The sequence below is a fragment of the Zalophus californianus genome, chromosome 1 (genome assembly GCF_009762305.2).
Source record: "Zalophus californianus isolate mZalCal1 chromosome 1, mZalCal1.pri.v2, whole genome shotgun sequence".
NCBI lineage: Eukaryota > Metazoa > Chordata > Mammalia > Carnivora > Otariidae > Zalophus > Zalophus californianus.
The window spans coordinates 26,131,661-26,159,201 of NC_045595.1; the positions used below are offsets into that span (position 1 = coordinate 26,131,661).

Sequence of the window (27,541 nt, forward strand, 5' to 3'; positions counted from 1 at the left end):
GCCGAAGGCAGCTGCTTAACCACCTGAGCCACCCAGGCGCCCCAGACCAATGTTTATTTAACTGGCCCCCTATTGTCGGACACGGGAGTCTTTTCCTAATTTGGATCTGAGCACTCTGGAAATGGAAGTCCTTGCACGGGGCTGGGGAGAAAGGACCGCTGTGGGATAGATTACTGGGGGCCTCAGAGGGCCTTACGTTTTGAAAGGCACAGCAAATGGCTTTCCCAAAAGACCTCTCTAGTTGTGTTTTGTCCAGTAGTGAGTCATTTCTCCACATGGTCAGCTGTTTCCTCCTTTATTGGTCAAGTGGACCTGCACAATCCTGCTCGAGCCCCCTTCTAGTCTGGAGCGACCCTTGGGATTGTTTTTCCTGTGCACTGCGAATAGACCCCTTGGGTATCCCAGCATGCTCAGCTCTCCTGGAGTCTCCCTTCAGTTTCTGCCCCTGCCTAGGAGACACCGCCCTCGCCCGCTGTTAGGGGAATATTAAGACACTGGGTGTCCAAGGGATGCGTTCCCCCCTCAGTGAATCCCCCCTCGATTTTGTGTTCTTTGCCAACCCAGAAAGCCCGCTCCAGTTCTATGTGAACTACCCGAACAGTGGGAGCGTTTCTGCATATGGTCCAGGCCTGGTGTACGGAGTGGCCAACAAAACGGCCACCTTCACCATCGTCACCGAAGATGCAGGAGAAGGTACCGTGTGGTTTTGCGCTTCGGGCCGTCTGTTTGGAGGGTTGAGTGGACGCAGTTCCAGGGCAGCTTTTAAAAATAAGACTGCTGAATTCATGCTAGCATTTGTCTTCTCTTTTCTCATAAATCTCTTCTGTAGAGCTGCTCTGTCTCCACCCAAAGCAGAACTTTTGAAGTCCTTTGTGTTCTGATCGAAATCAGGTTGATGCTATGAGATGTTTTATGTGACCTGCCTGAAATTTAAGCATGTTTTTTGGTGGATGATGATTTTGCTTTTGTTCTTTTTTGCATGTATACATATATCTAGAAGACTATATGAGTTACTGCCCATTCCAGATAAAGCTCTATGCCTATGCCCCTTGTCACCATGGAGACAGAATTCTAAGTTTGTGGTCCTTTTTTTAAAAGGTTTTATTTACTTATTTATTTTTAAAGATTTTATTTATTTAATTTGACAGAGACACAGCGAGAGGGGGAACACAAGCAGGGGGAGTGGGAGTGGGAGAAGCAGGCTTCCCACAGAGCAGGGAGCCCGATGCGGGGCTCGATCCCAGGACCCTGGGATCATGACCTGAGCCGAAGGCAGATGTTTAACGACTGGGCCACCCAGGTGCCCCAAGGAAACACTCTCTCTAAAGGCTCTCCCACCTTCCTCCCCTCCGCAGGTGGCCTAGACTTGGCTATTGAGGGACCTTCCAAGGCTGAAATCAGCTGCATCGACAACAAAGATGGGACGTGCACAGTGACCTATTTGCCCACCCTGCCAGGCGACTACAGCATTCTGGTCAAGTACAACGACAAGCACATCCCTGGCAGCCCCTTCACAGCCAAGATCACAGGTAGGGTTACCTGGCTTGTTTGGGGTGGGGAGGTATGGCTTCCCCGACCGCCTCTCTCTCTATTAAACCAGCGGCAGTAGGCTAGGCATCTAAGTGTAGTGTTTCACGCAGACTCCTTGGGGAGAAATTGGGGTGCAAAGTCAACTTTGGGCTGGCCCAGTTCCTCCAATAGCTGGTAATCCAAGGGAAAGCAAGCAGTACCATTCAGAGGGCCCTTGTTTTGTGCCAGTCTGACTGCAGCATGCCACTACCAGGTCCTCAGAAGCATTCAGATAATACATGAATGACGTAAAGATGCCCCTCAGCACCGCTACTAGGTAGATTTCCTCTCCATTTCATGGATGGAAAACCTGACGCTGGGTGAGATAGTGTGTTGGCCATATTCGTACGTGAGGATCTGGGGACTCAGATCCGGGTTACCTGATTCAGAGCCCACGCTCCCAGTGTCTGTTGTGCTCGCTGTGTTCATATCGTGCTGTCAGTGGGTTATAAAGGGGATATGAAAGGCGAGGTCCTTGTCCCCGAGGTGTTCAGACCTGTGTGTGGAGCAGTCAGCAGTCCCGTGTGGAGCGTGAGGAGTGCCCAAGGCAGGCAGGTGACACGTGTCCCCCGTTGGCAAAGGCTCCTTTAAAAAGTGGTCTGAGAAGACTCAAGTCTCCTGCCAGTTCCCAGACATGAGCCAGCGCTCAGCACTGGTTAGGTCTGTTCAGTGTCCCAGGCGGGCTTTTTCACTTACCTCGGAGTAATTCATTCTCGCGTGCACCTCTGTAAACGGCATGTGGAATGGGGGCTCTAGAGAGCCGGACAGACCACACGTAACAGGAGCTGCACGGTGTGGGGGATGTTTCCCAGACGACAACAGACGGTGCTCTCAGGTGAAGCTAGGCTCTGCCGCCGACTTCCTGCTCGACATCAGCGAGACGGACCTGAGCACCCTGACCGCCAGCATTAAGGCGCCGTCCGGCCGCGACGAGCCCTGTCTCCTCAAGAGGCTGCCCAACAACCACATCGGTGAGCCCAGGCTGCCCTCCTGGCCGGGGCTCGGGGGGGAGAGGGGTGTTCCTCCAGGCCTGTCCTTGGGGACCTGGTAGCACACGTGAGTACAATGTGATCAACCTTCTGGCTCGCACCTGGTAAGAGTCCGAGTGCGTTTCTGCCTCGCAATGTTACCATCCTCTTGGACGCTCTGGGCTGCTGGGGAGTCAGGAAGGAAGTCCTGTTTCTGTTCCTGCAAATGTGTCTCCCTCCCGCTTTTCTCTCTTTTCATCCTGTCGCCCGACCTTACCAACCCCAATCGGTGCTCCGGTGCAGGCATCTCCTTCATCCCCCGGGAGGTGGGTGAACACCTGGTCAGCATCAAGAAGAACGGCAACCACGTGGCCAACAGTCCCGTGTCCATCATGGTGGTCCAGTCCGAGATCGGTGATGCGCGCAGAGCCAAAGTCTATGGCCGTGGCCTGTCAGAGGGCCGGACTTTCGAGATGTCTGAATTCATCGTGGACACAAGGGATGCAGGTGTGTGGAGATGCTCCTGGGGAAAGGCTCGAGGGAATGGTCTTCTTTTGGCTCAGGCTGCTGTCTTTCCACCTCTCCTTTCTCTCTGAGCATCCTTCAAGCTGTAGGTCCTTGTACCTGCATCAGCATTTAGGCCGCACAACCCCCAGTGAAGTAGGTATTATCTGCATTTCTAGATGAAGAAACCGAGGCTAACAGGAGTAAATAGCCCGTCTGCTCCTGGCATTTGAATCCAGAGCCAAAAACAAGTCATAGGTCTCTCTGTCATGATGTGTACTGCCACCACCATCTGCCACTTTCCAGGACCTCCTGGGCTCATCCCAAGCCAAGGAGGTTGGGCCAAGCTGAGCCATGCTTTCATGGAAATGTGGAATCTCTTCCTGTTTCCTCTTCAAAATGGTCTGAATTGGATTGGGCCTCTTTAGACTATGCCACGTGGGCCGTATCTTTGTTTTCTGCCTTCTTGAGTCACGGCCATATTGGTGGCTTCTGGACAAAGTCCCAGTCCCAGGGGAGAGGGCTAGAGAACTTCTGGTCCTGGTGGGCTGGTGCTCCCTGGTTGGACATCGGAGGCGCCTGGGGACTGTTTAAAAATTGACATTCTCAGACCTGCTGCTGGTGATTAATACATGCCGTTCTTGGAGGCATGTGGCCAGAGTGTCTTCCCCAGCAGGTTCTGTAGGACAGGTGCTCCATGGGATATTAATAGATATCCTTGAGAGAAGAGTTCTGTGGTCAGAGCCACGCTCAGCAGGGTTTTTTGTTACAGGATTTCTCAGAGCCTTTCACTTGCTCCTCTGCCTGGGGCTCCCCAGTTGGGGCTACCTGCTGTTTCTGTCTTCCTGCCGTCTGGAAATAAAAGAGTTTGAATTTCCGTTCTTTCTGCATGTGTTGAGTTCCCCCTCCCCAGTGAGTTGTGGTGCCGTCAGCCCCGGGCTACCGTGTTGCAGGTTATGGTGGCATATCCTTGGCAGTGGAAGGTCCCAGCAAAGTGGACATCCAGACAGAGGACCTGGAAGATGGCACTTGCAAGGTCTCCTACTTCCCCACTGTGCCTGGCGTTTACATTGTCTCCACCAAGTTCGCTGATGAGCATGTACCTGGTGCGTCTGGCCCCCTCCGCCCTCCCCATGTGATGCTTTGGTTTTCTGTCAGTGCCGTGCCTCAGCCACTGGGCTGCTCACGAGGGCCTTCTCGGTTCTTGCAGGGAGCCCGTTTACCGTGAAGATCAGCGGGGAGGGGAGAGTCAAGGAGAGCATCACCCGTACCAGTCGGGCCCCGTCTGTAGCCACTGTTGGGAGCATCTGTGACCTGAACCTGAAAATCCCAGGTGAGCATGAGGAGCTTAGGGGTCAGGGCAGGGAGCACCATTGGAAACCGTGTCTGGGTATGGCCTAGGAGACATACTAAGTGCTCTATGGGTGTAACTATTTGTAAGTAAGTAATGTATATATGTATTTATATTTTTCATACTATTTTCACAGAGCCCCATCCAAGAAAAGATACTGTTTATCTGACCTTTTTCTTCTTCCAGATGAAAATTGTTTCATGGTGTCACACGGGGGGAAGACAGATAAGCTTTTAGATTTGAATTTACTATCTGTCGAATAGAGTCATGTCAGTGAGAGAATTGGCCCTGTCGATGCCAATATTTGGAAGTATTTCAGAGGTGTCAGCCCAATGGCATCCTTCTAATATTCGATTCATCTCTTCCATCCCTATAATGAGAATGGAGACTGGCAGGGTGGGCCATATCCAGCCTTTTCACCATGAATGGTGTAAATGGACACTTCGGTCTGTCTGAATGTGGTTTTAGGTTTTAGAAGGAACCAGCAGGTTCCTTCTGTAAAGAGCTGTCCTTGGGGCATCTGGGTGGCTCAGTCGTTAAGCGTCTGCCTTTGGCTCAGGTCATGATCCCAGGGTCCTGGGATGGAGCCCCACATAGGACTCTGTGCTCAGCGGGGAGCCTGCTTCTCCCTCTCCCTCTGCTCCTCCCCGCCCCCCATGCTCTTTCTCTCTCTCTGTGTCAGATATAGATAGACAGACAGATAGACAGATAGATAGATAGCCATCACCGTGCGTGCAGGTTTTGAGGGTCCTGTGCCCAGAAGCTGGCACACGCTGTGTTGCACAGATTCCATGGGGACAGAAAATCGAAATAGTCTTCAGATGATGCTCAGGTTGTGATCTGCAGAGGGGGCCGCTTCTCCACCACCACTTTCCCCCTCTTTCCCAACATGCCCCGCGTCTACTTACCCGGCCTCCTCCGCAGTCCTTGTCGGTTTCTTCCCGTGTGGATGCACCGTGGGTCACGTGAGAATGTGGGGAAGGCCTCATTACTGCAGTATCCAGACAGAATCCCTTATTAAAAAGAGCTGATGCATTGTGATCGTGAAAAGTTCAGGTGTTCCAGACTGGGGAAAGGAAGTGTCACCTCCTCTCCCGCCAGCCAGGGAGGTTGTGGTTCACGTGTGAGGCACAGAGCTGGACCCTGATTGCTTCCAGCCTCATGAACACATGGGGTTGCTTTTCTGATCACACTTGTGTGCTTCTCACATAATGTATTCTGGGCGTCTTTTGACATCAGAAATGATACTTCCGCATCATATTTTTTTTTAAGGATTTTATCCATTTATTTATTTGAGAGAGGGAGAGAGAGCAAGCAGGGGGAGGAGCAGAGGGAGAGGGACAAGCAGACTCCACACTGAGTGTGGAGCCCGACGCAGGGCTTGATCTCTCTCGACCCTGGGATCATGACTTGAGCCAGAATCAAGAGTCGAATGCTTAACCAAGTGAGCCACACAGGCGCCCCCTCCACATCATGTTTTTAATGACTACATCAGATTCCATTCCGTGTCCTGATGCACTGTCCTTCACTGCGTAGTCTCAATCCTTGTACGCTGATTTCCACCCCTGGATTCCGATGCCCGGTGCTCTGTAACCTGCTCACCGTGTGCTCAGGCTGTCTGCACGTCGGATGGGCGCCCCAGGGTGGGATGGCGCGGCTGCTGTGGTTGCTGCCCCACCTTGGCAGACCGCCCTGGTGATAAAGGATCGGTGCCCGTTTTTTCTCCATTTCCCCACCAGCCCGGGGCACCGTGTTTCCTTCTCACTTTGACCAATCCGATGGAAAAATCCAGTTTTCAGTTTCATTTCTCGGGTCACTAGTGACATGGACTGTGTTTTCATCTGCTTTACTTTCCTCATTTTGCAAGTTGTCTGTTTCCTGAGGAACTAGCAGGTCAGTTACTCTTTCCCTAAAGTCTCTCTAGCTCTTGGCCCCTCTTTGCTCTGATGGGTCCTTCTTGGTGCCAGCTAATTCTGGGTGAGACTTGCTTTCCCCCCTCATTACCTAAATGAGCCCCTGTCGTCAGTTAGAATGGAGGATGGCTCGTCAGCTTCCAGATGTCCTCTGGACCCAGGCCATGTGGGGCCACCCTCTCCTCAACCGCCCTTCCTTTCTGTGTCCTCAGGGCTCAAAGTCATGGCTGCTCCGCCCAGGTCGTTGTAGGGCTGGCGAGTGCAGCTTCAGGCGGCTCTAGGTGATGGCAGTACGTGGTCACCCAGCATGCGGTGCGCCTGTCTCCACCACGTCAGTGCGGGCACGGTCACTGGCATGGCATGAGCGCCTCGGGTGTGGCAGACGCCGTCTGCGTCCCGGTGTCGGTGACCGGAGGCATCACTTTTCTGAAAGCATGGCCTCTGGTATTTGACTTGCTCAAAGCTTGGCTCACGCATGGTTTCCCTTGGCAGTTGTGACCAACGTGGGTTTCACCTTTTTCTCTAAATGCGTTTTGTCTTGTTGCCTCAAAGAAATGCTGAGGCTTCTTGAAAGTACGGGATGACGGTTCTTGAATTTTCTGCCCTTACCTCCCTATGGAAAAGAGCCCCTCTAAGTATGATAGATGGGCATGTGTCACCTTTGGCTTAGAAATATCTAAGCTATTGGAGGCTTTATTTCCCTGCTGTCACTATCAGCTCCAGGCTCTGGTTTGAAACTGCTGTGTGGAATTAGGGCCAGCCAGGAAGACTGTAGAAGTACTCGGTGGGGCAAACAGTGTCACTGTCCCTAGAACGTTCTCTGCACTGGGTGGCTGGAGGGGCCCTGCCGTCTCCATGGTGGCCACAGCCACCCAGGGTTCAAGGGAGATAGGAGGGTAGGCATCCCCCCTGAATGGGAGAAAGCCTGCACCCCACACGCCTCCAGGCTGCACCCGCCTTGCCCTCTGCTGCTTGCCCTGCATGGCCTGCTCTGCCTTGGTCCCTCACCCTAACTCTGCTCTCTCCCCCCAAACTCCTGCCCCCTTTCAGAAATCGACAGCAGCGACATGTCGGCCCACGTCACCAGCCCCTCTGGCCGCATCACCGAGGCAGAGATTGTGTCCGTGGGGAAGAACTCGCACTGTGTCCGGTTTGTGCCCCAGGAGATGGGCGTTCACACAGTCAGTGTCAAGTACCGCGGCCAGCACGTGACCGGCAGCCCCTTCCAATTCACCGTGGGGCCGCTGGGTGAGGGGGGCGCCCACAAGGTCCGCGCGGGAGGCCCCGGCCTGGAGAGAGGAGAAGCAGGGGTCCCAGGTGAGCATGCGGGGGGGCTTGGTACTTGAGAAGAACAAGAGGAGCCTGGTGGTGTGAGCACCGTTCTTCACCCCGTTCCAGAGATTGACTCTCGGCATGTGTGGTTCTGATGGTGGTATTAAGGGACGTTCTTTAAAACAAGGCTTCTGTGGCTACACATGTTTGGGAATTGCTCACTTATCCAAAGCTAAACAGGTTTCTTACTGAGGGACCCCTCACAGCCTTTAATGACTGTGTGTGTGAGCATCTAAGAGGGATGCAGGCTAAAAAAGCTCTTTGCAGAGCATCCTGCAGCGCTGACATTCGGTGGAACACACTAGAATTCTACAAAACCAGTGGTGGTGGTTGCTGGTGGGAAGATCTGTAGGGACAAAACTGAGCATTCTCATCTTTTTCTGCCTTGGTTGGGTGTGTTTGGAGATGCCTGATTTCCCATGAACTTCATGTTCTCATGGGTGATGCTTCGAAAACATCAGTGATGCCCTTCCTTGGGGCTCTGCTTGGGCTTAAAGAAAGAGAAAAGGGAGCAGACATAACCCAGCATCGTGGGTGTGAGCAAGAAGAGAGTGTGTCCTGAGCTCGGTCACGAACCAGGTGTTTCTTTGCTTCAGCCGAGTTCAGCATATGGACCCGGGAAGCAGGTGCTGGTGGCTTGTCCATTGCCGTCGAGGGCCCCAGTAAGGCCGAGATTACATTTGATGACCATAAAAACGGATCGTGCGGTGTGTCTTACATTGCCCAGGAGCCTGGTATGTAATCACGGGCCAACTGAGGACGTGTTCCTTGTTGGGGGATGCTTAGGTTGTAGGGAATGGAAGCCTGGCGAGCTAACTTGAGTGAAAAAGGAGTTTATCTATATGGGTGTGTGGGAGCACCTCCTAGAAAACCCGTGGCAGGAAATCCTGTCAGGCCTCAAGGGGGCAGGGAGTCTGGTTCTCTGGTCCTCTCTTGGCCTCTCTGCTTCATGCTTTCATGCAGCCCTGTTATTCTGCCTACTGACCAGCCTCTCTGCCCATCCTTGGCCACCGGCTTTGTGGCTGCTCTGGACGAGTGGCCTCCGCATCTGAGCTCCCTTGAGCAGCAGTTCTTGACCTTTTGTGAGCCATGGACTCTTTTGGGCATCTGGCAAAGCCTATAGGGACTGTTCTCAGGATAATGTTTTGAAACATATAAAATAAAATGCACTGGATTATAAAAGAAATCAGTTATGTTAAAACGGAGTTATCAAAATCTTCAAGGGAATGTGTAACACAGTAACATATACACATTCTTCTGGAATACATTAAATCATAGGATTTGGTGATGGTCTGTTAATGACCTAATTTCAAAGTAGAGGTGAGTGTAAATGATATGTCAAGGTGTATATAAACCTGTAAAGTGACATGAAAATATCTGTGATCTTAGACCTGTACCCCTGAAACAAATAATACATTATATGAAATGTCTGTGATCTTTGTTGGTGACAAAGTCACGAGTACTTCTAATGTGTACTTCTTTCTAAAGAAAGAAAGTGCCAAATTTCAGCCTAAAGTTAGTGAAAGTAAAGGTGTAATTTTTTTTCCCATTCAAATTTCCTGGGTCTCCTGAGTTCTATACACGGGCCCTTAGGGAGGCCCTGTGGACCCAGGTTAAGAATCTTGGCCCTTGGGGCACCTGGGTGGCTCAGTCAGTTAAGTGTCTGCCTTCGGCTCAGGTCATGATCCCAGGGTCCTGGGATGGGGCTCCCTGCTTGGCGAAGTCACCTCCTCCCTCTGCCCCTCCCCCAACTCGTGCGTGCTCTCTCTCTCTCTCTCTCTCTCTCAAATAAATAAAATCTTTAAAAAACAAAAAAAGGATCTCAGCCCTTGCCCAACTAAGGGAATCATATTGGCTCAACCTCAGCTAGGTCACCTGCCCTCAACCAACCAACCAACCAACCAGCCATGGCCATCAGGGAGGCAGGGGCTCTTGGAAGGCATTTCAGTCCCAGGAAGGAAGCCAGAGGCCGCTCTGGAACCTCCTTCCCAGAATCTCTGAAATGATGGGACTTTCCTGTCCCCACAGGTAACTATGAGGTATCTATCAAGTTCAACGACGAGCACATCCCTGAAAGTCCTTACCTGGTGCCAGTCATCGCGCCCTCTGACGACGCCCGCCGCCTCACTGTTATGAGCCTTCAGGTGAGACGCAAGGAAGCATCCATCTCATTGGCCACAGGCCGACTAGTGAAACCCTGGACTCTTGAGGCTGCTTCAATCGTCCCTTCAGTGCCAAGGGCCCCATCCCAGTGTGACTGCAGATGCTGCCAACTGTAGAGGACCTTTCCCATGGCAGAGTCACACCCCCCCCCTCCACGTTTAGGACAGGAGACACTTGGGGCAAGCAGAAACAAAGCCACAGTCAACAAAACACCTCAACGTTTGGGAACAAATTAGTTTTTTAAATGTTTATTCCAGAGAAACAAAGGAGGCCTGTTAATAATAGGTTAAGGGGTAAGGAGGGCTTTCAAACAGAACGAACGCCAGACCAACAGTCTGGTGACGTTCTGCCTGCTAGTTCAGGCTTCCTTTCCCTCCAGAAAGTCAGTTGCGATTGATTTTATTATGATGATTTATTTATAAGTGTGCAAGGCACTATGTAAGGACTTTATCAGTATTACCTCACTAAATCCTTGCAGGAGCCTGGTGAGTAGGTTTGTCCTGACCCTGTTTTAAAGATGGAAAAACTGAGATATAGAGAGGTTACGGCTACCAGAAACCAGCTAGTATGGGGCGGAGTGATGGTCTCTGGGGCTCCAGAACCCATGGTCTTAACCGTGGCGTCCTGAATCCCCGCCCCTGCACTGTAGCAAGTGGCTACACAGTCCAACCTGTTAGGATGCCAGGAAATGCAACTTTTCTCCTGTCCTCAATGGGCTATCGAATTCAAGGTTGCATTAGAGCCTGCAGCCAAACTAAGAACCACTAGGGATGCCTTTGTGTCTTTGCTCAGGACACTGAAAAGTAATTAGGTGTCTGAAATCAGGAGTAGCAATTCAGTTGCAAAGTCACACCAGAATCCCCAAATCTGATTTCTGATAAATGGGATTTCTCAGTAGCCTTCAACTGCCTCCCCGACCCCCATTCTTGAAAATACTGGATGAAATCCAATCCTGTATCTCAGGTTGGTGCTCTCATTGGCTCTAATTCCATGCACTTGGTTTACACTTGAGATTCTAACCTTTCCTTGAGGAGAATTGGTACTGCTGGTTGTTCCAAACGTCAGGGAACCCAGACAGAACCCAAAGTAGAACCGCCATCAGCAGATTGAAGAGGCCTCACCTGGAGAGTCCCAGGGGTGCTAACTGGTCGCTGTGGTGTAGATGTTTTTCTTGTGTTTCATTTAAAGGCTTCTTAACAGAAGTTCCTTTTGTGGCCGACTTAACTAAAACCTATGGAGGGAGATAAACCCGGCATTTGTTGAGGGCAAAGAGCTGCCTTCATGCATCTCGAAGATTTCTTTCAGATCTTCTGAGGCATTTATCTCCCTCTTGAGGATTTAGTGGCAAGCGGATTCAGGTAATGTAAACGGTTCTGTCCCCCAGAAACCTGGTTTGGAGAAATCCTCTCCAGGAGACTTTACTGTAGAGTCGTCTCGTCACTGTTGGGTCATAAATACTTGAATAAGTGTGGACATTTTTCCCTGGGTCATTTGGTGCCGAGTGATATGTAAATTATTTATCGGAGATTTGCTGGAGGCCTGCACACCAACATCTGGTGCTGGTTAGGAAAAGAGAGGCATGTATTGTTTTGTCTTGCTTTTAAGACTTTTTAGAAAATCGAAGTCGGCTGGCATTTTGTGGAGGAGGGGATGATGAGGGGGGCGAGCTGGCAATCAAAGATTCCTGAATTTTGTGTGCAGTCCTCTCACCCCAGTCTGTAACCTCTAGTGCAGCACAGTGGAATAGAATGTTCTACAACAATGGAAATGTCTCATATCTCCCCTGTGCAATATGGTAGCCACTGACCCACCTGTGGCAATTGAGCCCTTGAAATGTTGCTAGTGTAACTGAGGAACCAAATCTTTAATTTTATTTAATTTAATTGATTTAAATTTTAAAAAATATAGTCCCTGTGTGACTACCAATTAGGCAGCGCAGCTTTAGTACCTTGCTACTGAGATGTGGTCCTGGGACTAGCAGCCTCAGCATTGCCTGGGAATTTACTAGAATTCCAGGCTCCCTGCCCTCTGACCGACTGGATCAGAATCTGCATTTTAACAAGACCCCCCACGTCCTTCGATTGCACATTGAGGTATCATCTGAGGAGTGGCTGTTCAATCAAGTTTACCGCAAAACTGCTAACTTGTAAAATTTTGTGGTTCAGGACTGGCCAATTTTAAAATATCTTAAGCATCTAAACCTCTAATCCCCTCCTCCTGCGAGAGGCTGTAGTTTCCAGGACAGAGTGTGGAGGGTGAAACTGATCCAGTGAATAGTGAAAGCTAGCCTTCTTTTTGTTGTGTTTCTTTTTGTTGGGGGTGGGTGGGGGCTGGGAGTGCGGTGCAGACAACTTCTAAATGCATATTAATACTTAACAATAAGCTGACCTTTGTGAGCCTCTCTGTGTATGGACCAGGCCCTGCGCTGAGTGCTTGGAATGCATCACTTCATTTCATCCTCATTCAACAGCTCTCTGGTGTAGATTTGGTAATTGTGCCCATTTTACAGATGAGGAGACTGAGACTCAAAAGATTGAACAGCTTACTTTACACAGCTAGGAAATGGTAGTCACCCCAGGTCCTGCTGATTCTTAACCATGTATAGTCCATTACGAGTTTATTAAAAGTCATCTCCATTCCTACCCTTGAGATAAAAAATAGCAATGATATAAAACTTTATTCATGTTGGTGAGTACATGGTTTTGTCAGTCACCAGGCTCCTCTCAAAAGAGGGCCCTTCCTTTTTGACCTGGAAGACACTGGGTTTTCTGGCTGTCCAGGTCTTGTTTGGGATATGGAAATTGTAGTTCTGTTGACCAGGATAGTCTCAGTCTCCAAATGCAGTAACCATTTCTTCCAGCCCAAACCAAGGTGCTAGACGACGCCGACGTGTGTCTCTCTTGTCTTATATTTAAAGCTAGAAGTGTGGAAGAAGGCACCTGCTTTTCTGTTGTCAGACGTTATATGGATAAACATTCCAAGCCTTTTTGCATGAGAACCGTCCCCTGGAGTCCCGGGTCGGGTCAGTGTGTGCCACTGAGCAGGAACAACCAAGGGCCGTAACCTGTTTAATGTATTAAATTCCCAGGAATCGGGATTAAAAGTTAACCAGCCAGCCTCCTTTGCTATAAGGTTGAATGGGGCAAAAGGCAAGATCGATGCAAAGGTGCACAGCCCCTCCGGAGCCGTGGAGGAGTGCCATGTGTCTGAGCTGGAGCCAGGTAAGCCAGAGGCGGGTGGGCAGGCCCCGGCATCCGCGCCTCCCCGAGGAATGTTTCTGCAAGCGTGCGCCCCCTCGAAGGGCTAATCGGCTGCACCGAGGCCAGCCAGCCTTCAGATTCCCTTCTCCTGCTGTTGCCAGGCACTGTGTACACATTAGGGCATAAACATTTGCCAGGCACAAGAAGACACTTTGGTATATAGCCTTCCCTTTTCTCTTTTCTTTTCCTTTCTTTTCTTTTCAACAAATACTGCTTTATTTTCTGTTGTTTTTCAGATTCCCTTCACATTCTATTCATTGTAACTTTTTTCTCCTAGTTTAACAAAATCTTACAGATTTTTATTATGTTGTTGACCATATGACACAAATAAGTACTCTTTGACCTCACTTTGAGGGAAAAGTTAATTGATGTTCATCTGTAAATTTCAAAGAATCTGGGGCTCCAGCATGCTTACTAGCATAAGATTTTCCTGCCCGCTCCCTTGACGTACAGAATTCTCTGACCTCTATCAACTTTAATGAGCCATTTTGCCAGTGAACATTTACTAAGTGTGAGAGACTTGGCGGGATGGTAAGACTAAGGAAGACATGACGCCTGCCCTCAAAGAGGAGCTCAGAGTGGAGTGGGGCCCTGGCCGGAAGCCTGCAGTACCCTGGGGAGGACCCCAGATGGTCACCAATACCCCAGGAGAACCGAGAACCAAATGATAAAAGAGCAAGAGAGAAAAATAACTTCCTGCCTTGGTGAGGCCCGAGGGCTTCTCAGGGGAAGCGACATTGAATGTGGCCCTGATGCATGAGGAAGGGCCCTGTGATCACTGCCTTTAATCGGGCATTTGCTGTGTGTCCTGCGACATGTACAGCGAAGGTAGACATCTGGAGAGGTAGGAGAACAGGCAGTCTGCATCCCAGGTGGGAGGGCTTCAAGGAGGAAGAGATGATGGATGGATATTCTTGGTGTCTGTTCAGTGGACAGATTACTGCATGCTGTGACCCAAACACACTGTGGAAAACCTGGCCATTGCCTTTGAGGGGTGGGCAGTTGCTAGCTTAGAGCTTAATTCAGAAGCATTAATGCCAGTTGGAACCATTTCTTTGCCCTTCAAGGGGCCAAGTGAGAAGTGAGTTTTTCATAAAGAAAGTGTTTTCTCAGGGGCGCCTGGGTGGCTCAGTCTATTAAGCGTCTGCCTTTGGCTCAGGTCATGATCCCAGGTTCCTGGGATCGAGCCCTGCATGGGGCTCCCTGCTCAGCGGGGAGTCTGCTTCTCCCTCTCCTCCTGCCCCTCCCCCTGGCTCATTCTCTTTCTCTCAAATAAATAAAAAAATATAAAAAAAGAAAAGAAAAAGAAAGTGTTCTCCCAAGGCAGACACCACAGAGGATGAAACCTAGAATTTGAGATTTGGATGCATTTCCCAAAGAGTTGACGAGGGACACATAAATAGGCCCATCTGGTTTTGAAATCCAACATATTGGGTGCCAGGCTTCCAGTAGAGCTGTGGTCTTATTAATGATTTAAAATTCACCATCTCAGGCTGGCCTCCATCCTTTGCCCTCACCTTGGTCGGTGGTGTCCACGTACTTGGCTTTACCCTGTACTTTGCTCACTCTCCTAGACAAGTACGCCGTGCGCTTCATCCCCCATGAGAATGGCATCCACACGATCGACGTCAAGTTCAACGGGAGCCACGTGGTTGGAAGCCCCTTCAAAGTGCGCGTCGGGGAGCCCGGACAAGCGGGGAACCCCGCCCTGGTGTCCGCCTATGGTGCTGGGCTTGAAGGGGGCACCACAGGTAACCCACGACCCCGGCCTCTCATCTTTAACTGAGCCCATTCCAGGGCTCAGCCAGCAGGAGCTCTTCAGGCTTCGGGAAGCCTTCCCTGCGCTTTCCCAGGGAAGCTGCAGTGATGGACACTTTGGAGCTCTTGATCCCCAGAGTTGTTTTGGGGCATGTGGTTTGACCCAAGATAAGTCTGGAGCAAGGGCTTGATGACCATATTATCACACCTCATTACTATTTCCTCTGCTTCCCCTGTCTTCCTTGGCCAAGTGCCTTGACATCAGGGCCAGGACACTGATCGTGAGGGAATACAGTGCCCTGTCTTTGCTTTTGAGGGTTTCTTTGCCTGCAGAGGATTCAGTGTGTGTCACGGGCCTCCTGGGAGGTCTCCTGCCCTCCGTTCCTTCAGCAGTCCTGGGCTCAGAGAAACAACCTTGAATCTGCAGTAGGACCTGTCACGGTCTGTCTCTCCCTTTTAGTTTCTGGTCCTTGGGGAGGAGGAGAAAAGACGGTGGCAAAGAATTCTAGAGCTTTTTGGACTCGTTACAATCTGTTTTTAGTCTTCGCCATGGATGGGGCACATTTGACTGTGAAAGAGGAAGCAGGGGTGGATATAAATGAAACTGGCTCCGTCTCCTTGCTTCTCCCTCCTTCCATCTAGAGGGAACACCACCGGTGGTTCAGGGGGGGACCTTTCGACTGCCTGTATCTGTCGTCCTCATGCACGGTCCCTTAGCTAGTTGGTTTGTTAAAAAGGTAGACATATAGTTTGGTTCTTATTTTACAGAAATAATCTTGGTACACGTGCTGTTGTACAACATTTTCCACTTGGCATCTTAAAGAACTTCCTGTGTCAAAACACAGATCTATGCCCTTTGTAATGGCTTCGGTTAGTGTTCATCCCGTGAGCCTCGGGGCAGGGTGGGTGACTGGTACGGAGAGTGCCGGCATGGGGAGCTTGTCCCCTCAGACTTCTCTGCAGGGCATTTCCATAGACATGGACGCACTGGGACACGGTTTGCACTGGGCCTTTGGAAGGCAATCCGGTCCCAGCTCGAGTCCCTTGTGTGTGCACATTCTACTCTAGTCTCTCCCTGATGCAGTGAGTTGGACAGAGCAGACCCGCTTCGCATGGGCAAGGAGATGGGTGGCTGTGGTTACTTGGCATCTAGCCCTAGGGAGCCAGTGTCCTGAGTGGCCCCAGGGGCCCTGCCCAGGTACAGGAGTCACTGACAGGCTGGCATGCCGCCCCGAGCTCTGGTCATAGCAGTGGCCTCAGAACCACCCACAGGGGTGGCATAAGTGCTTCTGGACTCCCGAGACCCATCCGATCCGGCTCCACTCGGAACGGTGGGCCAGTAGCTTGCCCTTTATAAGAGGCATGGTAATACTTCACCCTACGCCATTCCATTTCACAGATGAAGAAAGTGAGGCTCAGAAGGGTCGAGTCACTCCCTAAGCTTTTATTTAGCTGGGAGGGGGCAGAACCAGGCATCAGTCCAGGTCCATGACCTCAAAGCCTTTGTCCTTAACCCCAGAGTTTTGCTGCCTAAGTGGCTGGCTCCACCCAGTGGTAGTGAACCTAGTGGCCCACTTTGTAGGGTATCCTAAACCAGGACCTCTGTTCTCCCAGCTGCCTGGAATGGTCCCCAGGCAGGAGTGCAGGCATTTGGTCCCTGGCAAGCCACCTGCTTGACGGGGGGCGGGGTCCTCCTGGCATTTGGAGCCACGCACACCTTGGTCCGGGTCCCCCAGCAGCCACTGAGGACCCCTGCAGCTGCCGGCAGCCACCTTACCCTCCTGCTGGGTCACACCTGCTGCGTTCGGGGCCTCATGCTGCCTCGTGGCTGCTCGCGTGCCTTCTCGGGAGCTTGGGTTTCAGGCTGTGCTTTGCAAGAGCTGAATGCCACTGAGAGGAGCCAGTCTTACGGGGATACTCCCAGCCAGGAGGGAGAGGTACAGAGCATGCCGGTTTCAAACCCTGTATAAATATTGCTCTTGTCAAGGGGAAGGCGTCTTGTTTTTCTAGCCCTCCTGCTTCCGAGCCTTTCCCCAAATATCCATCCCAGGATTACACAGCTGCAGTGTACATGGAATAAAAAGGTATTTGTGCTTGGCTGCTGGAGGGCCTGGCATCCTGACCTGCAGAATAAAGCAAACTTGCCTGTGTTTTTATGGGTGGGCTTGCTGTATCTCTTGGCTTGAGCTTTAAATGGTCCGTTTTGCAGGTTTGGGAGCAGGGGAATGTGGAGAATTTGGGGTGGGACTGTCTGCTTGCCGAGGAGCTGAGAGGTTGGGCGTTAGACCAGGGGGTTCTCGACGCTCTGGATTGGAAGACCAGTCTTCCTGATAAAATGCTCCAAGAACCCCAGTGTGCACAAGGTGGGACCAAAGAGCCTCCTTCCCTCCCCTGCCCCCTCACCCGCCTTCACGATGGAGTAGGGCTGCCGTAGGCATGCATTAGCCACACAGGAACTCAGCCGTGCACACACGGGGTTGCAGGGGGGGCGGGGGAGACTGCCATGCCCGGAGATGTTTGGGGTATCGTGTTGGTTCTAGCTGGAGGCAGTCGGCAGAGGGACTCCTGCACGTGGGATTTTCTTTCTCCTCACTTCTCTCAGGCAAGTGCCTTAGCTCCACACTGGGCGGATCTTGTGTTTAAATCCCCAGTCCTGCCATTCCCCGGTGTGACTTGGCGCAAAGGATTTGACCTCACCAGGCCTCCACTTCCTTCCTGTAAAATGGGAAGAAGAAGGGAGCCCACCCAATAGGTTGTTCCAGGTAGCTCTTGCCTGTCATTCCTTACTTCCCTTTCCCACCTCATCTGCCCTGTCTCGCCAGGCCCTCCCAGCCAGGATTCACGGATCTTGATCTTTCTTGAGAAGGGAGCAACTTGTTAAAATGGGTTGGGCTTCTTTCCCCCCGCAGCGGGGTCTTTTCATCTTCGCTTTAAAAATATCTTTCCTTGGGCGCCTGAGTGGCTCAGTCGGTTAAGCGACTGCCTTCGGCTCAGGTCATGATCCTGGAGTCCCGGGATCGAGTCCCGCATCGGGCTCCCTGCTCGGCGGGGAGTCTGCTTCTCCCTCGGACCCTCCCCCCTCTCATGCTCTCTCTCTATCTCATTCTCTCTCTCAAATAAATAAATAAAATCTTAAAAAAAAATTAAAAAAAAATCTTTCCTTATCGTCACCTTGCAGCCACTTCCTGGAAATGCCGTCCCTTGTCGTGCGCCACCCCTCCCTTGCCCGCACAGCCTCGCTCTTGGCTGCATGGTGTAGAAACAAGGTTGAGATAATCGGGCAGTGGGGGGTGGGGGGAGAGGCTGGGACAGGAGCCTCAGGAGCTTCCAGAAGCAGCTGGGTTGTGTTTGGGGGTTGCAAGATAGCAGCGCCTTTGTTTTACTGATAGCCAGAACAATAATTCTTTCTCTGGCCTGGGAACTATAATTAAACCCAAATAGTTCCCCGCTGGGGCGGCATCCAGGGCGCTGGAAAAAAAGCACTGCCCTGCGCAGGCTGCTGTGCCAGGGATGGCCCATAGAGGGCACTGTAGCGGGCAGCCCTCACCGACCACCTCATCCCCCTCTGGGCGGGAAATGGGCCTGAAGGAGTGGAGGCTTCTGCAGGGCATTGGGCTCTGGCAGGAATGTGCCACAGTCATTGGTCGGCCCAACTTTTCTCTTGTCACAAGGCAGGACGTCCATGCAGGAGTCCCCTGTGAGCCAGGCAAGAGGCTCCGGGGCCGCACGGAATTGTTCATACCCTGGTTCTACCAGTTTCCTAGTTCATAGCGCTGCTTGGCAAGTGCCCGAACCTCCCTGAGCCTCTGTCATTTGTTAAACAGGAAGCGCTGGGCACGTAACAGGATGCTTACTGTGGGACCTGGAGCCCGCACGGTGCAAGTATGGCTCAGTTAGCAGGAGCCGCTGTTTTGGCCCTATTCTTGTTGCTGGTGTTCATGGCAAAGTGGGGGGCTAGCAGATTCTAGCAGCTGCCCCGGTCTTTAGCGTGGTGACTGGGGCAAGGAGCCTGTGAGGGAAGATGATGATGCTGGGCCTGCTCGGCTTCTCCAAGTCCACCAAAGGTCAGAGGGGCCCACACACCCCCCGCCCCGCCGGAGGCAGGGCTGAGCCCCCGGCAGCTGAAACAGCATTTCAGGCTGACAATGAAGACTCCGGCTTCTTGCCCTCTGCCACCGCGCCTGCCCAGGGGCGAGAACAGGGTGTCCTGGCGGTTGGTGCTGGTGGGCGAAATGTCAGCCACACTCTTGCCTCTGCCTTGGAAAGGGAGGCCCTCTGTGCCAGGAGCTCAGAGCTAGTATGGGTGGGTTCGCCCGCCACCAAGGCCACCCCTCTGTGGGGGAACCTGTGTGTTCCCCCCTGCTCCCATTGCTTCAGTGCCCCTGGGGAAGCTCCCCAAACTACACCCCCCCACCCATCCCTCCAAACCAATACGACATTACCTCTTCCTTTCTCCCAGGTATCCAGTCTGAATTTTTCATCAACACAACCCGAGCAGGGCCAGGGACATTATCTGTCACCATTGAAGGCCCGTCCAAAGTTAAAATGGATTGCCAGGAGACCCCAGAAGGCTACAAAGTCATGTACACCCCCATGGCTCCTGGAAGCTACCTGATTGGCGTCAAATATGGTGGGCCCAACCACATTGTGGGCAGTCCATTCAAGGCCAAGGTGACAGGTAACAACCAAATAGCTTTGAAGTTACTCTTTTTCCTGTGGAGCGCGTCTTGTCAGATTATCAGCAGTAAACTGTGGGTAATTTTAGATACTTTGAATCGCCTTTGAGTCTTGAATGTAAAGAAACGGTAGAACATGCCAGGGGAGTAAACATCTTTAGAAGCCCGTGGGTATGTGCTTGTGTCATCCCCCTACAAAATAATGAGTGTAGAAATGGAAAAAATCATGTTTTCTTTTTTTAACAGAAAAGAAAAATATTTACATATTTGAAATCTTACATATTTGTTTAGATCAGGACCTGAAAAATCCCCTTATTTGTAACCTGCACTTTTAAAATAATCAAAAGGTTTTATTACATTTACAAAAATGCGCCTCCTTCAGGACACTAGAAAAAATGACAGCCAAAACCACCTCAGAGCCCACGGCCCAAGGTAATCACCATAAATATAGTGGTAAATCCCTTCCACAGGTCTCTGCTTGGTTCACGGTCGTATGAGTAGCATAGCTTCGTTGCATAAAAAGTAAAAGATTCTGATAAATCATCCTGTCACATGCAGAGAGAACCTTTTTTGTTATTTTGTTATATGTTCTCCCCAACATAAAACATTGCTTTTACACTGTTTATACATGAGTATTTTATCTCAATGGAAAAGAGGTAAATTCTGCAGGGTGGCATGAGGTTATGTGGGAGGGATTTCCAGGCTTTGTCGTTTGCCTCGCTGTGTGGGGTGGGACCCAGGGGTTTGGAAGACGTTATGGGGGGGAGATGGTAATGTTTAGATCAGGTGTTGGGGATACAAGGTGGGGATGTGGTAGCTTTGGGATCCAGCTGTCAGGGTGCAGGGACTTTCCCGGGGCTTCTACCCAGGGCACTTGCCTCTTCTAGCTGAGAGGACCTACTACTCTGGCCATTAACTCCTCCCTCCTCCCCCTCCCATCTTCTAGGCCAGCGTCTGGTCAGCCCTGGCTCTACCAACGAGACCTCGTCCATTCTGGTGGAGTCCGTGACCAGGTCATCCACAGAGACCTGCTATAGTGCCGTCCCCAAGGCATCCTCAGACGCCAGCAAGGTGACCTCCAAAGGGGCAGGGCTCTCAAAGGCCTTCGTGGGCCAAAAGAGCTCCTTCTTGGTGGACTGCAGCAAGGCTGGTAGGTAGCCTGGTCCTGCTCGAGGGTTAGGGTGGAAGCGGGCTGAAGACCCTCTGCTAACTTTAGTCTTCCCTGCAGTGCCCACCTGCCCATGAAACCCAAATGTTTGCAAGTAACCTTGTTCATTACCCCACTCTCCTGCACTTAATATTTTCAAATGATTTTCCTCTTTTGACTCTTGATTCTTTCAAATGCCCTCAAGGTAGCCTGGAAAGGTGGCATTATCCCCATTACAGATGGGCAGACTGAATCAGTAACCCGGCCCCTTCTCTGCCAATAATTGCTTTAATTGCAGTTTGAACTTGGGTATTTATTTGGGTATCAGTAGTTAGTTGCCTGGGTTCTGGCATCTGGCATATCTGGGCTGGAAACCTGGCTCCACTACTTCTCCCTTCCCCCCTCCTTCTCTCCCCCCCTCCCTTCCCCAAACTGAGCCATGTGATCTTGGGAAAGTTACTAAATCTTTTTCTAAATGTCAGTTTCTTGCTGTCTAAAATGGGAATAATAAAGTCACCTTCCTTAAGTTTCTAATGAGAATAAATGAGATCAGAGTAGCCATCACTTACATAACCCTTATTACGAGCTAAGGGCTTCACATACAACTTCTGTAGCCCATGGGGTAGGTGCTGGCATCATCTCCTGTTTACAGATGGGCAAGCTGAGGCAGAGAGAGGCGAAGTTCCACATCCAAGGTCCCCCAGCTAGGAGGTGGCAGGCGGGGATTTAAACCCATGCCATTGGGCTCTGAGTCTTTGCTTGTAATTGCCTTGCCGTCTCACCTCTCAGAGGTCCCAGCATCATTGTAGAATCTCAACAGACAATAGTTGGTACATTTCCTTTGGCTCCCATTTCCCCTCCCCTTCCTCTGCTTTCCATGATGCATCCTGATGGAGTAACCACCTTTCTTTGCCTCTCAGGTTCCAACATGCTGCTGATCGGTGTCCATGGGCCAACCACCCCCTGCGAAGAGGTCTCCATGAAGCACGTGGGCAATCAACAATACAACGTCACATATGTCGTCAAGGAGAAGGGAGATTACGTTCTGGCCGTGAAGTGGGGAGAGGAACACATCCCCGGCAGTCCCTTCCACATCACGGTGCCTTAAAACAGTTCTCGTCAGATCCTGGGAGGAGTTCTGGTGGTCGCTTTTGTTGCTTGTTTGTAACTTGTTTTATACAAAGTTTTCCTCCAGCCTGTTTGTGGGTCTGAAACCCCATCCCGAAAACATTGCCGTTGTAAAGTGCCTTGAGAAATAAGTCTAGACTTGACTCTTTAGGGACACGCTGGGGACTCTTAAGAAACGCAAACTCATGCAGTGGGCTGAGAAGATTTCAGGCACACTCGGTTCAGATCCGACCTCTTGCTGGCACAGATCACCCCCTGCAGACAGACCAAGGTCACTCGCAAGACTGACATTTCTAAAGAATGAAATTGGCTAGCCCATCTATGAAACGAGACTGGCAGGGAGGGACAGGGCGAAGAGGCAACCTACTTGAGGCTGGCATTTAGAAGAGGACCAGCAGCCTACCCCATAAAAGGCTCTTAGGCAGACACCATTGTTTCAACACTACTCCTCTCCACACCCCTGCCCGCTCCGTGGCCTTTGTACGCGTCTCAGAGGGAAGCGGCTACATGGTGGCAGACTGGCCTCCATGCTTCCTAGTACCTCTCGCCTCGTTCTGCTGAGTATTTCCCTGCCAAGTTGTAACATGTGCCCATCTTGGCAGCTACGTTTTGCTTTTGTCTTTAAAGGCCATTGAAGTCTCTGGGTCTGAGGAAATTCTGGGGCAAGCAGCTCCCTCCTGCCAAAGATTCCTTTTTTTTTTTAACCAACACGAGCCTTTGTTCCTAACACACACTCCAGCCATTTGTCAGTCTGATGAGGCTTGCCAGCACGTTCGAATGGCCGCAGGTGGGTCACTGTGTCAGCGCCCTCATCTGCAGAGGCCTGTCACAGGGCAGAACACTCCACACCCACCTCCAATCAGCTGTGGGATCACTTCTGGAAAAGAATTACAGATAGGAAAGAATGGAACTCCTGCTGACCTTTGGCCTCAAAATCAGGGCACTGTGGAGGGGGTGGGACAGACGGCAGCAGCTCCCCGGTGGTCTTCTGTCACTGGGCACAAGTGGTGAGAGCTACAGAGCTGACGGGGGCTCTGTATTCATTTGGCCCTGACCGCGTCATCCGAGGCTGTGTGGAAAGCAGCGTGTGGGGCCCAAATTCCAGGAATGGGGCACGAGGCATTTTGCACCCCTTTCTGCAGACCTGAGCTGCCTTCGGGATAAAGTGAAAGCCTTCGGGGCCGCGTCCTGACTTCAGGGCCCAGGTGTGAGGTGTGGTCTGGGCCGGCAGACCTTTTTGATTTGCGGCTCCGTCCTGAGGAAGTGTCACGGGTGCCTCCGTGGGTGGGACAGGGAGCGAGGGAGGGGACCATCACCAAGATGCAGCAGCTGGGGGCAGGTGTTGGCAACAGCCCACCCCTTAGACACCGGAGCAGCCCGAAGCCTATTGTGAAAGGGCCACAGGTTTTGTAAACTGGGACATGGAAGCGAAACTGGAATCAAATGCCGACTGTAAATTGTATCTCATAACTTATTAAATGTTTGCTCTGTCAAGCTCCCCTGGTGTTCTTGGAGGGTGTTGTTTCGGAGTAAATGGTTCGAGTCTCTGACCAGCCCTCCCTGCCGCTGGCTGAAAGGACACAGGTTAGCAGCTTGTTCCGACAGTGAGCCTGGCCTCTGTTTGCGGGGCGGGGGGCGGGGGGGCTGGCTTTTCCGGGAGCCCCGCTGGGAGGGTATCATCAGGAGAGGCCAGGCGGCCAGACAGGCTGGGTTTGGCAGTGAGGGCTCCCGGGCCGGGACACCGACACAGCCTCTTAGGAGAGAAGCCTTCTTCCCGATGGCGGAGATCCTGTCATTCTAGGGAGTTGACTCAGACAAGAAGCTAGGCCACCTGTCCCCCAGCTGCCCTTGGACAACAGGGTTCGTGTGTGGTGTTCGTCTTCCTCTCCCTGCTCCTTCCTTCTGGGAAGAGCTTGTGCCTGACGTGTGCTTCGGATACCTCCCCCGCCCCCCACTCACCCTCACGGTGCCCGTGACCCCACTTCGCAGTGTTGATACCAACTCAGGTGCTGAACGACATGGCGCTCGGGGCAGGCCCTGGGCCTTGGCCTTTCTGTCCCCAGAATGGAGGCTCTACCTCCCTGGTTAGACCCCTGTGGGAGCAGGCAGGGCACCAGGAGCCCCCAGATGAGCCCCCGGAAGTCCTTGCTGGGCCCCTAGCCCTCCACTGGGGGTGAGGGGTGGAGGGAACGTCAGGGAAGGAAGACGGGCTCCTGTTGTGTGTCTCTTCCTGTCACCTCCTTGATCGGGATGGAGGCTTGTTTACCTCTGAGAGGCGGGAGGAAGGCGGGAGGAAAGGAGGTTTTCCCTTGCCTCTCCTGGAGGGAGCTCCCTTGTCTGCGGGCCTGGGCTGGGGGTGACTGTTCCTGGACTCCCTGAGGGGTTTGTGGCTTGGGGGGCTGCCCACGCTCTGCCTGGTGATGCTAACCTTGCCCAGAGAGGAGCCCAGGGGCACAGGTCCTGGTTTCAGTCCTGGGAAGTCTGGCTGGTTTCCGCTGGGGAGGCAGCACAGCTCTGTTCCCAGCTGGACCTGGCCATCAGGTAGAGTTGGAACGTGGGCTTGGCTGCTCGGTGGCGGAACGGGCCTCGAGGAGGTGGCCTCCCCTCTGAGACCGGGCCTCCCTCAGGGTGGTGGTGAGGAGCGCACGAAATCTCCCTGGGAGCTGTGAGTCCTGGTTACTGCTGTCTGTGACCGACACCTGCCAGGGGGTGCCATTCCCCATTCAAGGCCGCACCTGGGGCTGCCCCGGCGGGCCCCTGCCTGTGACATCACCCACGACCCAGGGGAGTCAGGGCACCTCCCAGGTGGCCAATGGCTAGAGCCCCAGGGCAGCTCTTCTCTGCATCTGGACTCACTGCCAAGGGAATGGGACGCTGTTTGTGCAAACACCTCCATGACTTGAAACTCGACCCTGAACAGGTACCAGGCCCTTTCTGACTTTACCAGTTGACTTGGCCCCCTTCCTACCAGGGGCTGACTGAGCCACCACTCTTTGGGGGCCGACAGAGGTTAAAGCAGATGGTGTTGGCAGCTGACCCGCAGCGATCCTCGACCCAGAGAGGCCCGGTTTCCTTGCAAGCGCTGATGCGTGCCCCTCCCTCGGCCGGCTTCCCTCTGCAGCCCGCGGAAGCCCTCCGCGGTGCCGCCCAGAAGGAAACAGATTAACGTGTCTGTTTCAATGCACTTGGAGGCGTGTGGGCCCTTGGCCACACGTCTGGTCTTCAGACTTCAAAGGGGCCTTGAAAGCCACATCTTGATGAGTTTGGTGTAAAATGAGTCAGGCACTAGGGATTTCATTTCCCCTAAAAATGGCACCGCCTTAAAAAAGTAGCAGAATAAACGTAAATGGCAAAGTGAGTGGTTGATCCTTGTCACCACCACCCCCAAGTTTGTATTTTCAGATGGGGAACAAGCTCATTAATTTAAGTGCTCTTTGGGCTTAAAGCTCCGTGTGATGGAAGCAGGGTCTAGGAAAGGAATGGAATCTTTTCAAATCCCCATTAACTTGGAGAGGGAGGGGCTTTGTAATTATTCCACTAATGAAAACTCTCGCCCAGAAACACATCTTGTTTAGCTAATTTTTTTTTCTCCTCACAATGGCAAATCATAACTCGAAGAGGGAGTAAAAATGTCACATGGCTCAAGGCAAACCTGAATTCAAATTTTTCCCCTCTGGCTTTGTCCTAAGGATGCTGACCAAGCACAAGGGTGGGAGGAAATGTGAAACAAAGGGATCCTTTTTGCTTTGTGATAAGGCTTTTGTCTGGGTCCCTGAGCCCACAGGGGACCAACTCATGCAAGGAATTTAGGGTGGCCCACCCCACACCCCTTCTCTCTTCCTCAAGAGCTCTCCAAAGCAGGCAGGCAGGAGGTGGGGAATTGACGAGCCTGACTTACGGCTTGTGTCCAAGGGTGTTTTGGACTTGCTTATCTCCCCAGGACAAAGCTCAAAGATGAACGAATATTCGAGCCTTGTATTGCCCACATTATTCCCTCTGCCATAACCACCGCCTTCCCAAGGCATCAGGATGCCTCTCCCAGTGCAAAGCTAATGCTGAACCCTGGAGGCGGCGGGGGGGTGGGGGGTGGGGGTGTGGTGTCTCTGAGAAAGAGGAAATCTTGGCAGAGGCACCACACCCCAGAAATGCCAGCCTCGGGCCCAGCTCCAAGCATTTGGCACCGGTAGCTGCAGAGTAGCCTGGTGTGTGAGAAAAGCCCAGAAAGCAGCTAACTCCAAGTTCAAGTCTAGATTCAGTCCCAGCTCTGCGGCTTACCGGCTCAGACAGCCTCTGGCTCTTCATCTCCCCAAATGTCCCAAACTTCTTCATAGCGCTCATTTTACAGCAGGGAAGACTGAGGCACAGCAGGCAAGTCTAGACAGCCTTACCCTTTCTTGCCTTGCAGACTGGGAGTCCCAGTATGGAACATTCTTCCTCAACTCTGCCTGGCTAACTCATGTTAATAGTACAGGGCTCAAAGGGCACCTCCTCCAGGAAGCCTTCTCTGTGCCTCAGTGCCCTCATCCATAAAATGGGAAAGTGGGAAACTTCCATTCTAAGATTAACCTCTAGAAAGATCTCCCAATGCATCCATCCTCCAACTGGCTGGCCAAGTCCTTCCCCACCCAGATCTGCTAGAAGAGGGGCTGCCTGTATGTTGGGGAGACTCAGTTCCCCAAGGCAGAGTGGAAGGGGTACCTCAATGAGGGGAAGGGAGCCTGTGGGGTATCTATTAAGCATGGTGGTTCAAAACATGGGCCAGCGGGTTCAAATCCTGCCCGGCCATGAACTCCAACAGATCATTTACCCTCCAGAGACTCTCACAGCCTCTGTTTTCTCTCCAATGAAGTGGGGTACCAGAACCTACCCTAAATATAGTGTTTGGGGTTAACTGACAAAATGAATGTAAAGAACATACCACAGTGTCTAGTACCTGATAAGCCTTCATAGAATTACTACTGCTGAGAGGTGCTTAAGAGGATTCTTCTATACGGAGAGCTTAAATTCAGGGGGGGCTACTTTAAGGACACAACCATAAATAGGAGAGGCACTTGGGCTGGAGACAGAGCCCGGGACTGGAAACTGGCGTGGGAGTCATCAGTGGGAGTGGATGGGGTGGCCAATGGCAGTACTAGGAGCAGGGTGGATCCCTGGTGGCCCGGGGGCGTGGCCAGAAAGGTGGGAGGAGAGCTAGGTGAGTCAGGTGCTCCGGGGAGAGCCCTAGCTCACCTCCCAGCCTCCCCTGGTTTCGCCTTCAGTGACCCCTTTCCCTTAGCAGAAGCTTAGGCCAGAGGCAGGCCTGGGGCTGCCCCCACACCTTCCCAGGGGTTGCGGGATGGGTTTGAAGTGAATAAATCTGGAGAAAACAAAGTGTAGTAAGTAACACTAATGCTAGGCTCTGAGTCTTAACGATTACCCCCATTTTTTTTACAGGGGCATTTCCCAGGGCACAGAGAGGTTAAGTGACCCGTGCAAATGTAATGGTCAAGGCTGCGTTAAAAGCCAGAAAGCCTGAATTTAGGGAGGAGGCCATGAAGCCGTGCCCTGCACGCAATAGCCTCGCCCAGGTGGGCGCTTGGAATCCAAAGGCGACTCTCCTTGTGAGCCAACCTCTGTCTCTGAGCCCGTTGGAAGGCAGTACTTTTGGGGCGCCTTTCTACACCCTTCCACCCCACTCCCTCTTTGGGGAGCTTGTCCACCCCTCAGTGCAGCCCCCATCTGGCCAGCTGCCAGAGCCTGTTGTCAGGAGGACTGGCGTTCCGACTGTCGTTG

At 52.1% G+C, this 27,541-nt stretch overlaps 1 protein-coding gene across 7 annotated transcripts in view; it reads left to right on the forward strand.

Annotated features, from left to right (window-relative positions):
- The window catches only part of FLNB (filamin B), a 143,243-nt gene extending 119,976 nt beyond the window's left edge, over positions 1-23,267 (forward strand). For 6 of the 7 annotated variants that reach the window (XM_027582673.2, XM_027582674.2, XM_027582676.2 and 3 more), the window contains 14 exons: positions 565-693; positions 1,356-1,529; positions 2,382-2,540; positions 2,841-3,044; positions 3,995-4,147; positions 4,252-4,374; positions 7,356-7,622; positions 8,234-8,371; positions 9,666-9,781; positions 12,889-13,021; positions 14,635-14,811; positions 19,278-19,496; positions 20,441-20,644; positions 21,562-21,868. In XM_027582673.2, coding sequence (XP_027438474.1) covers positions 565-693; positions 1,356-1,529; positions 2,382-2,540; positions 2,841-3,044; positions 3,995-4,147; positions 4,252-4,374; positions 7,356-7,622; positions 8,234-8,371; positions 9,666-9,781; positions 12,889-13,021; positions 14,635-14,811; positions 19,278-19,496; positions 20,441-20,644; positions 21,562-21,749 — 2,384 coding nt within the window. In that variant the 3' untranslated portion in view covers positions 21,750-21,868. Of the gene's footprint in view, positions 1-564; positions 694-1,355; positions 1,530-2,381; positions 2,541-2,840; positions 3,045-3,994; positions 4,148-4,251; positions 4,375-7,355; positions 7,623-8,233; positions 8,372-9,665; positions 9,782-12,888; positions 13,022-14,634; positions 14,812-19,277; positions 19,497-20,440; positions 20,645-21,561 lie in introns of all 7 variants that reach the window. The other variant, XM_027582672.2, reaches the window with a different exon arrangement.
- Positions 23,268-27,541: the final 4,274 nt, after the last annotated feature.